Consider the following 11,736-nt stretch of genomic DNA (forward strand, 5'->3'; position numbering starts at 1 on the left):
AAAGAAAGAAAATGACATTGGACGTTTCGCCCTGTTAAATATATTATATGTATACATAATTTTCTACAACTTCTTCATTATTCGACCACGAATAAAATTACAATTTACAGATCTGTATAGGAGGATTGCATTTGCAAATTACGTTTTTAATGAACAGCTTTGTGTTTTATAACTATTTCCAACTTAGCTTTAAGTAAACTTTGTTTAATGCCAGGTTGATTGGCATTTACCTAAGTAGTTCTCGTGTTAATGTAAAAGGTTTTAACCAAGTGAACCATCTCATATTGAGTCCATTTTTAGTTCAGAGATTTAATCAATTCACGTTGCTTTATTTTATCTTTATACACTTTGTACAAATAACTTCGTTGTTTACCTAATATCTTATTTTTATTAGAAATAGCAGAATAATTTAAATATCTAAAAATACATGGAAAGTTTTGTTAAAAAAAAACTTTGAGGGACTTTTAATTTTTAACCAGAACGCCTGTACAAATGAAAGTAAGTTGTAAATCTGACTGACACTCTGTACAATTTATTATTAATTTCCATTAAAATTGTTAAGACTTAAAACGGCGTGACAAAAAACTGTAAACCACTTTGACGCCGACAACCTACAACCTTAGCAAATGCTTAATTGTTTACCCTGTGAGAGAAAATGTTAATTGAAAGAAAATGTTAATTAAAGGCAAAATTCTTTACAAAAATATAATTAACGCTACAGATGAAATTTCTACCAGTTATATAAACCGCACAAGTTGAATGTATCCATTATCTAGGCTTACTTTACTTCCCAAGAAAATAGTCATCACGGAGTTCCTCACATTTTATCACGTTTCCGCACGCATCGTTTTGACTTGTTCCATTACACCTAATTTTAAAGAAAATGAATCACATACCACCAAAGAACAAATGTAATTTATGGTGTTATCAGCTTAGTTCTCTGATAATAATTCACCAAAAATACTACGAAATATTATTATCTTCAAACATATAATGATACTCAGTATGGCAGTGATTTAAATTAACATATTAAAATGTATTACGGATATGAATGTGTTTAATTTGAATAGGTAATTTTTCTACTTCCCATAAGTCATAATATACTTTCACTTCATTTTCAACATTTTAACAGACTACAACATTTTTACGCCCGCTTTTAAATAAACAAATTTTGATCAGCGTTTGATTATAATTTTAAATTACATTTAAAATTTTAAATTAATTAGTATAGGAGTTTTGGGCAGTCTATTTAATAAATTACCAATAGACAAACCATAAACAGGTAAATAAACTAACGATTGATGCAAAACGTCGAGAAAACATAAAACTACACATTCGTCAAATTGGTGCTATTACAATATTATTAATTATCACTCGGGAAGTAAAAAGTGCTGATGGTAACAGCAACGAGCTTCAATAAACTGGAAACAATCTCTGAGAATTTTTGTATGTGAAAAAACAGAGGTGAATAAACTCAGTATTTACGTAATGTATGCAAGTCCTACTTATTTCTTTCAAATAATTATACTGCAATGACATGACTTCCTTCAACAATTTAATAATATTTCTTGTAATGAGATGTTCAGAATTCATAACACCGTCAGTGCTAACACGTTTCACGTCTCCCGTTAGCAATATACTTATTTACAAAAAAAATGTTGAAGGCTGTTGTAATACAAAAAAATTAAAATATGTAATATAAATTTAGAAGCATAAAGTAACTGGTAATCTAAAAACCGTATCATATATTGACAACTGTAAAATAAAATAACCTGTATTCACAAATACGTTTGAAAATTTACTCGTCGTTACTGTATTATTGTATTTTTTATTATTATTATAAATTGATTTCAGAAACTACTCTCTAGACGCTCTTTCTTAGTTATCTAATTTAATCGTGACCGAAATAAACACAGTGTATACGAAATAATAAGATTCGTTATTTACATTTACGACTATTATCTCTTCATACATACGCATTAAGAATATAGCTTCAGGTATAGAGAAATTTAAAATTCAGCGAAAATGACGATACTGAAGCAGCAGGTGTAAAATTAACTTCGCCAAGGGTTGCTAACTGAAGGGTCAACGAACAGGGAACCAAGAAAATTATCAATTACAACTTCATCACTACTTAATTCAATTTCAAGGAAAACTTCATCATAAATAATTTAATTAGTTGTCGCTAAGTTCATAAAACTGGAGACATAAATGTAAAAATGCCATAATAGACCTCAACCATTACAATAGAAACAATAATTATTATTGACACACTCGGAACAAACAATGGGTTAAGAACTAATTCACACTTGTTTTCCCACAGAAAAAAGCATCATAACGGTTTAATTCGTCTACAAGAGGAATACAGTTTTCGCCAGCTTTTGACACTAATAAGGTCACATTGTTCCCCTTTTTTGTTTGTCTGTGTGGCTGTGACCAATCGAACTAACGAATCGATTACTTGAAAATTTTCGGTGTACTTTAAAGTTATCAGTGAATGCTACAAGACTTTTTTAATCTCTACTGATGATAAATCTTCCTTTAGGGGTACATTGTAGCATGGTTCTTTAGTTATGACCTATGAACCTATGATTTAATAATAATCTACATCTCCTCCAAATCTAGTGATTTTTAATAGTAGTTTAAATATAGTTTAACCCAAAGAATAAATTTATTACTAAACATACTTCTTCCCATGTTGCAAAAATTAATCAATTAACTTAGATATCTCAAATCAAAGAATGTTCCGATTCCGCTTGATTAGCGCGTAACGTGACAAAACAATAAACTGATGTTTATTAAAATTTTCGTTATCGTTTTCAAATTCAACGTAACATTATTAATTGTACGGACGTTAAAATAATTTCTCATTTGAAGTAAATCGTCTGAAACCAATTCGCAATTATTATTTCCTTTGATTATGATACGCATAATGTAGTAATTACGCTTTACTTTAAATATATAATGAAAATGATTGGCTCGATAAAACAAATATCTACACACGCGTCTATTTCATACTAATACAAATCTGTATACTACTTAAACGACTCAAATCCCTTTTTGCCAGCAAATTTTGCTCGAGATTTTTTTAATTTTTACTTCCCGGCTACGAAAATATTGTAACTGAGTTCATTTTACGAATGGTTATTTTCATGTTTTTCTTCATTTGTTGCAAGAATAGGAAAGAGTAGATCCCCATTTCCGTGAGTCTGTCTGTTTGTCTGTTGCCAGTCTATTTGCTAACGGTTGTCAGTATTAGACAAATAATCTGTGCAAGTATTGAACAGATCAATATGAAATTCTAGGTGTAATTTAGTATTACCATGTAAATTATAAACCGCTTGGCAAAGTTAATGACATCGTTTAAAAATTTTGAGAAATAAATCTCAAAAATAGTTGTTATTTAATATTTTTAACGTTACGCATATATCGACAGTGTTTTTGAAATTAAATAAATTTGCGACGTGTGGTCGTTAGTGTCAGTGTCTGCCATTTAATCCTGTGTAAAAGAAATGACATTGACGACCAGAATTTTTTGCTCGCTACGGTAAATTTTTATTTTTGACATCAAAATTTAAACAAAATTAAATGTACACATATCCCTTGAAAAATTACTAATTAAATTGAAGATCACACTCTAATATGCACGCAGAATTGATTGTGCTTTAGGTACGAAGGAAGTTCTCTCTAAATAAATTTCACCCAATTTTTTAGAAACTGAAATATTGAATATTAATATGCACGAGCACCAAGCGTTTCACCTTGTTGCGTAGAGTCGTAGACCCTCGACTGAATTGACTGATTGATTGATTAGGTTTATTGGAAAAATATTGAAATTACCAGCGTAACTCTGCTAAAAGTAATAAAAATTCTATCTCGACAGAGTGTATGTCCAATATCTACATAATGATGTTGCAAATTAAACCATACAATTTTCTTGTGCTAACGTTTGCAAATTACTCATTTTATTTGTTGTACTTAGCATAATTAAAGACAACCTCACTTTAAAAGAAAATAAGTTGACACAGATTCATAAATCGATTTTTTTTATTATTTTATTTCATCTATTAGCCTTTGTAAATTAGTTCATAACTGAAACACATAATTTATTCACGACGAGTACTACAACTGATTCAGTCTAGAATTATTCGTCGGGTTGCCAGCTACCATATTAGCAAGGTAACCACAGTTCACATTTTTTGTCTCGTATTGACTTACCTAGTGAATATTTGCAAAACTGCACGTAAGCAAGTTGAAATATCAAATACGTCATAACATTCAGTCATCATAAAAATTTTAAATCCTTAACTTAATCAATGCACAAGGACTACCTACTTTGTATATTTAAAAATAAAATAATAATGACACAACTGCTATTGTATACAGAACAGAAAAATCAGAAAAATGTAAGGTGAAACTATTTTTTACCGTACAACTTGCTGTTGTATTTTTTAATGATATTCTACAAAACAAATATTCTTTCATATTCACGATCCCACGTGAACAAAATGTAGTCAATCATATTTGAAAAAAAATTACCTTATTCTCTAACTTGATATGCACATCTATTTTCTATGGCCCCCTTTTTGGAAAAAAGAATTGCTTATTAATATTATTCAAAAAATAGCCAAAATCCCTGATGTAAAAATCAGCATGAGGTACTTTGATCACTTTGGCACTATCTAGACAAAACTAAAACATCTAGAAATTTACAATTATTGATAAACTTAACAATAACCAACTTTAAACAGTTTACGTCTATTCCGTGGTCATTTTCAAAAATATTGCTACACATTATTATTTCTAGTAACTCGTGTATCAAGAAAAGGTAGTTTTCTGTTGTCCCCTTCTTCGTGAGTGCAATTAATAATCGGTACATATTAAGGTTGTTTATACATTCAAAGTCTTCGCGGAAACCCTAAGGATAAAATAGACCCTAATGAAAAGTCGGGGATTTATAAAATAAGCTGTAAAGATTGTAATCAAAAATATATTGGGCAAACAAAAAGGTCAACCATCACGCGATTGGCTCACCTCAAATGCGGAAGGTCTCAAAACTAAGTGTTACTCAACATACCTGTGAGACTGACCATTGAATAAACGTAAACTCTTTCAAATTAGTTCAGTCTGTCAATAATTTGTAAATTTGACTATCTTATCCTAACGGTAAACTACTTTACTTATAACATCAATGTCAACGAAAATTGCAGGATCAATTGCAGCCTTCTCGTAAATGAAGATATTCATCACATTATTCCTGCTTGCACCACGTACACAAATTTACGCTCTCCGTTTCACCGTAAACACAACACAGAAGATATACATAGTGTGTTTAAAGTGTAACAATTTTAGAAGCCTATTTAGTTTATGAATTTCTAAAATGAGATTAAGATCTTTCATCATCAACGAATAATTCGTTTATAATTACTGTTTTTATGATCCAATTTCTAATTTCCCTCATTTCTTTTTTGGTCAGTCGCCTATTGTATAATAATATGATAGTTTCATCTAGACTGTAATTGTTATACCACAGGTTTGTAACGCCCACCCCAGATCACAGAGCCATCCCGAAGTCGTCCCTCTACGCCTTTGTGGAGTCAGGGAAACAGGAAAGTGGAAAGAGTAGGGTAGATAGGATATAAATTAGCGTAATTGTAATTCCACATCATTTAGTTTTGTCTGGATAATGCCAACATGGTTAACGGAACTCATCTAATTTTTTGTGTTTTTGGTGCTACGGGGTAATAAACGTTACAGTCTTATATGTTTACAAGCTATTTCATTTATGTCTAATTTTAAGTAACTTCCATAATAAATCTTTGTTTACCATTTACTTAAAAAGTAGCGGCGTTTAACAATTTTACTTCTCGCATCTCAGAGCAAAATTTTCGGTAAAGATTTTTAAAAATCTTGCCCCACTTTTTCGTGAAGATAAGATAAATACCATTAATTTAGGTACCGTCAACGTAAGACCAATACTAATATTACAGTTGTCTCAAACAGTTACAAAAAATGTACTCCTAATATATAATTTTTGAGATAACTTATGAAATTAATCATTCGTCAAAGGGACAATTGGACGTTCGGGAAGTAAAAATACAGAAATATATTTAATCTGACACGAATTTATGCGACACGACAAACTCCTACTAATTTGGGCAAATGGTAAGTGCCTACAACAAATTCGAAGAACAAAAACTTTAGCTACGTTTACAGAAAACATGCTTCGAGTGTATATAGATTACATGAAAGGTTTTATCGCTTTAAACAGGATGTAAAATTATGATTTGGTATTAAAATTGTTCCCGATCCTTAACAGCTTTCTCACAAATTCAAACAAACCAAAAATTTATTTGGCCGCGTGCCTAACTACATGTTTTCTTAACGTTTCACGGCTTAACAAAAAAACGAAAATGTCAGTCGAGTTTCCGTCTGTCTTGTCATCTGACGGTATTTTTTGGCCGGAAATCTACTATACATACAGCGTGTTATTGAAAGGTACGTACAAAATAAAATCGGCAATTGGTCTCGAAGTATGGGTGCTAAAAGTAAAAAAAAGTTCAGGTAAAAGTGTTGTCCTTTTAGAGATACAAATTATTAAAATTTATGTCCAAATTGGTTGTACGCCTCTGATAAAAAGATCATCTTTCGTTTCTATATCAACATTTAGTCTTGACAAAAGTTTTATTGTTACAGTTGCTAGGATTTACGAAAATAAATAAATTTTACCTATTTATCCCTCAGTAGCGTTTAAAAAGGTTGGATAAGGGTTAATTTTCCCCTTATAATTTTGATAACACAAAATAAGTTTTTCAGACTTCTTAGACTTCGCGAACAACTGTCAATTTTGTTGTACGTACCTTTCAATAACACCCTGTATATCAAAAATATAAAAACATAGCTTGACAATTGGTCAAATTTGAAAAGAGTAGTACAGAACTTTTCAACTTCAATGTTAAACAATGTTAACCATCCAACATGCCTTTTAATGTGGATAGCGAATTAGTGATACTGGACTTGATGACTTGAATTAAATTGTAGTTTTACAAGTCTTTATCGAAATCAAGTTTTCCAAATCTGGTACCTTACGGTCAGAAAGTTAGTGCTAAAGTATGCTCCATCGTACATGTATTGAACAGGTGTTTTGCAAAAAGAGACTTCGAAAAACTTGTATTAGCAATAGACTGACAAATAAGTACATATTTAACTTCACTTTTCAGAATCACAATTCGAATCAGATTATGATCAACTTTTAGAAATACAGTCACAGCATTCATCGCATTAGTAGTAATAGAGAATTTTCAAAATATAGTGAACCAAGACCTATAAGGTTATATGGCCATCATAAAAGTAGTTGACCGCAAATAAATGCCCCCTTTGTGTGGTTCGCACTAAGCTTACCGGTTGGCAATAAATCATCTTCTAAACATTTCTTGCTCATATTTAACAGGGCCGGCTTTCAAAGCGAGTGGTTATTTCGGAACCCTCAGCGGCTGCAGGTAGTAAAGAAATAGTGGAGTGGTGGATTTTCATATTTAGTGAAAGCCGCCCCTGAACGAAACCACAAGAGCCGGTCGAGCTGCAGTGGACACGGTATTTACGACCCTAAAACCTTTTCTATTGTAAACAACTTAACTTCGACACAATGGGATGATTTTATGATGGCCATATAACCTTATAACTCTTGGTTCACTATACGTATACTATTTTCTGACTCTTAATTACGTTTTGTAATAAATTAATCGGCCCGCCAAAAGTTTTTGTTTTGTTTTTTGACCGACTTCTAAAAAAGTTTGCCCATTACTGACCTAGAATATGAAAAAGTAGTCCCTCGTTTCCTTCTTTCTGTCGTCGATTCGCTATTTTATCAAACCAATAATCTCTAAGAAGTGTTAGACAGATTGTTACAAAGTTTTGATGTAATTTAGGACTATCAGACAGACGGTAAAACATTAACTAAAAATTTACCTGATCATCCCAACCAACAGTTTGGGGACGTCATTTCAAAAGTTAAATAAACCCTGTTCAGATTTTTGTAAAAAAAAATTAGAGTTGTAATATTATATATTACAAATTAACTTGGAACTACAAAACCAACTAACCTGAAATCTTGTAAAAGCTTGAGGTTTCCCTAAAAATAGCAAATTCTCAAAATTTATCCAAAATTAATAACGTCATCGAAAATTTTGCTAAATAAATTCTGTCTAAAATGTGCAAAATATTATACACCCATAGTTGCTTAAAGTTTGTTTAAATGTTTAAATAACTTTGGACCATTTTTTTTTTTTAATTTGGATAAGGCGAGAAATACAAATTCCATAAAGATACTGTAAAAAGTTAAGAGGACAACGGCATAGTATAATAGTGAAGACCACACTTTTTTTTTAGTCACGAACCCTACTTTGTTTGTATTATATTTACATTTTAAATTTATACATGTAATAATTTTACAATTTATTAAAATCTTCTTGAATTCAAAATTTACAGGGCCTCTCAATATTAAAGATCAAAGGGACAGTAATTAATTATTCGTGGTCGGCTACCACAATCTTGATCGAGGGGATTTTACAACAGTACCTTCCTATTGAATACTTTATAAAGCAATGTGTCATATTTCGATTTCAACCCTATTAATTTACTGTACAGGATGTAAGTGTTCCAACTCGATAATAATGCTTTAATTAAACACTATTAAAACAGATACGAATTATGCATAAGGTATGCAATTTTATCAAGCACAAATACGTCGACTAGAAAAATGCAAATATGCTCTATTTAAACGATAGTCTGTAGTTCTAAATCTAAAAAAAAATATATTTAAATTTGTTGAGCAAAGCTCGAGTGACATAAAAGTAAAAGTGTTCGTACATGATTCTGGTATCAAGGTGGCTCGGGAATTTCCTTTGTTAATTATTAGTGAGGTACATCTCTCGGTGTTTCAAAGTCGCCCTTGACACCAGAATCATTTATAGACACGCATTGCGTTACGTTAAAACGAAAAATTTCTTGAAATTGCCTGCCTAAGAAGTACAATTGTTCACTCTTCAAAGCCACCCAAATATAAGAAAAAATCCTGTGCAATAGTAGAGGAATTTTAAATATTGTAGAGTCCAGGAGAAATACTTCCTTTTGGTAACTTAAATTTACAACGGAGTTCCAAACTCAACAGAAAGCAATACATATGAAAACATTTGCTCACATTCTTATCCGACCAAAAGGGACAGCGAAAAATCAACCGTAAAAGTACGATAAAGTTGGTGTTCGGTAGGGTAAAACAGAAACAGGAAAACATACAATATCCCCCCGAAATTATACTTCAGATATAATAGGACTGTCAGCTCCAGAAGATTACGAGATGACACACCGTTCTCTTTTCTTAAGAAACTGAAAAGAAAAGATTCCGCAACTGCAATTTAAAAAAGTAAACAGAAAATGAAAATAATTTTCTTTATAAGTAGGTATATCTAGTACTTTAATTAAACTTCAACAATGTACCTCATCCAACTTCACCTCGTTTAAATCAACGATATTGTTAATAGCCGAAGAAGTGTTGTTAACGACACATTAATTTTAACGAATATGTGAAACACGACCGACAGCATGTTTCATGACGAAAGACAAAACTCACACAGCATTTCTAAAAACCCCTTAAAAACACAAACACATGAAATTTCGGAATTAACACCAATAAACCACCTACAGTCTGACTTTTTTTACCCGTTAATCATCCGATAAAATAGATTATGATTCAGACCAGAACACGTTTTTGACAAAAACATGCCAATTTAAAACCACCCAATGTTTAGAAAAAACCTATAATAATAAATTCTTGTTCTAGTGCCGGCTACAAAAGCTCAATCAGTGTCTCATTACCACCATAATAAATAAAGTTATTGTTTGCAATAATGGTATTTTAATGCGAATGTTGATTTAACTAGCATGGACAAGGCAAGTGAACTCTTACAAGATAACTGTACATAAACAAAAAGAAAAAAAACTCATGAGAAATGATCCAAGAACATAAAAATAGCATAATGCAACCATTCAACTCAAATTATCTTTAATTTTAAAAGAATAAATCGTGCACGTCTTGAGCTGTTAAGTCGCTCAATAAAAATAGCACATAATCGCATTTAAGACGAATAAATCAATGTGTAGGGGTTTGAACCTCTCAAGCACCAATATAAATATAGGCTATACCAAAATAAAACCATTGTTTTAATTGCGGAGGGTATACTGACCTTATATTATAAACTGTTGACCATATATTCCAAAATTTAGTCCACGAACATTATTGTCACGATTTTAGACACAATTTCACTTAAAAATACGTCTGTTTATTAGAAAAACACAAAAGCTACAACTACAACACACTCAACTCCCATCTCGGCATTTGATGGAAACGACAAACGACTGAAATACCGAAGAGAACAGACAAGGCGCATGACCTGAAGCACCACGTTCGAACCAAGCTCAAACATATGCACCATGGCTGAAAAATAAAATTCTTTCATATGAAACGAAAATGATAAAAACATATGCAACTGAGCTTTTAGATAATATATCCTAATAAAAAAAAGACAAATGGCTTTAATTTAAACCATTTAAATTGAAATTCGCGATCCCAAAACATGCTTTGACGTAAGTCGGTGCTAATACCATGTGTTCTTGAATTTTTTGCGCTGAGGAAAGCAACAGCAGCGGCTGTCAAATTCTACCTGTCATAAATATAGATGTCAAAACATGCAAGATTGTTGCTTGTAGGGTATAATTCGATAAAAACAAGCAAAAATAGAAGGCGTTGAAGAATTTTTAAAAGGGTTTTAAACTGCTTTATTAGGATGAGTGCTATGCCTGTTTCGTCGTCGACTCTTCTACCATTAGGTGCGTTTAATATTTAAGGTTATGTTTACCGGCGTTATAATGATTTGTTTGTAATTATATTGATCTCGTTCTCAGAACTGGTCGACAAATGCATAGGATCCAGGATACATATTATTATGAAAAATGATAAAGAAATCGTGGGAACTTTGTTAGGGTTTGATGATTTTGTTAACATGTTGCTTGAGGATGTTACGGAATATGAAACAACACCTGAAGGAAGAAGAATTACTAAACTAGACCAAATATTACTTAATGGGAATAACATAACTATGGTAAATAATTCCAAATATATACATATAGGGCTTTTAAGTTCAACACATTAATAAAACAACCATGTGTTGTGCATAAATCACTTTCATGTTTCTAAGATGCGAGATTTACTAATGCCTAATTTATTTTCTTTATAAGGCAGTAATTTTTAAACTAATTTGATCAGTTAAAAGACAAAAAATTGGGACATAAAACAGTTTGCATGTTCAAAATTTCTAATTTGAATAAATTAAAATGTGAGATTGCATTTAAAACTTTTAAATTATTGATTCCTACAAGTTTTAATATTTTGTTTCAGCTTGTTCCAGGTGGAGAAATGCCAGAATAAATAGTGTTTATATATGTTCTCATTAAATAAACTTTATTTCTAAAAGTTTATTATTTTAATTCCATGGTAAAGGTGTAAAAAGCCTCATTCTAACAAATCTCTAATATTTATACTAAAGTATTAACCTCTGCGTTGTGGTTTACTCTGTTGTGTGTAATTAATAATTACAGTCTTTTATTCTAGTTAATAGATTTAACGTTCAATACTGATCCTATATTTAATGTCTTCTGTTTTTGTTCAAATGTGGAGTCATG

General features: G+C 31.2%; 2 protein-coding genes across 5 annotated transcripts in view; one reads left to right on the plus strand and one right to left on the minus strand.

Moving 5' to 3' along the window:
• The window catches only part of LOC135128144 (triple functional domain protein), a 180,400-nt gene extending 169,994 nt beyond the window's left edge, over positions 1–10,406 (minus strand). For 2 of the 4 annotated variants that reach the window (XM_064055028.1, XM_064055032.1), the window contains exon 1: positions 10,242–10,405. The gene's annotated coding sequence lies outside the window, so the exon portion shown is untranslated. Of the gene's footprint in view, positions 1–10,241 lie in introns of all 4 variants that reach the window. The other 2 variants (XM_064055031.1, XM_064055033.1) reach the window with 2 other exon arrangements.
• A 294-nt stretch (positions 10,407–10,700) lies between these two features.
• Positions 10,701–11,527, plus strand: LOC135128466 (U6 snRNA-associated Sm-like protein LSm5). Its single transcript, XM_064055374.1, has 3 exons — positions 10,701–10,884; positions 10,960–11,156; positions 11,453–11,527. Exons 1-3 carry the CDS (start codon positions 10,842–10,844, stop codon positions 11,480–11,482), a joined length of 270 nt encoding a protein of 89 aa, XP_063911444.1. The 5' UTR covers positions 10,701–10,841; the 3' UTR covers positions 11,483–11,527.
• Positions 11,528–11,736: the final 209 nt, after the last annotated feature.

The sequence above is a fragment of the Zophobas morio genome, unplaced genomic scaffold, assembly GCF_036711695.1.
Source record: "Zophobas morio isolate AGI-343-1 ecotype UQ-CSIRO unplaced genomic scaffold, CSIRO_AGI_Zmor_V1 ptg000012l, whole genome shotgun sequence".
In the NCBI taxonomy this organism is placed as follows: domain Eukaryota; kingdom Metazoa; phylum Arthropoda; class Insecta; order Coleoptera; family Tenebrionidae; genus Zophobas; species Zophobas morio.

Coding starts and splice junctions, on each gene's coding strand:
- LOC135128466 (XM_064055374.1), top strand. CDS start 10,842: ATGAGTGCTATGCCTGTTTCGTCGTCGACTCTTCTACCATTAG. Junction 10,885..10,959: donor GTCGACTCTTCTACCATTAG/GTGCGTTTAATA, acceptor TCTCGTTCTCAG/AACTGGTCGACAAATGCATA. Junction 11,157..11,452: donor ATGGGAATAACATAACTATG/GTAAATAATTCC, acceptor ATTTTGTTTCAG/CTTGTTCCAGGTGGAGAAAT.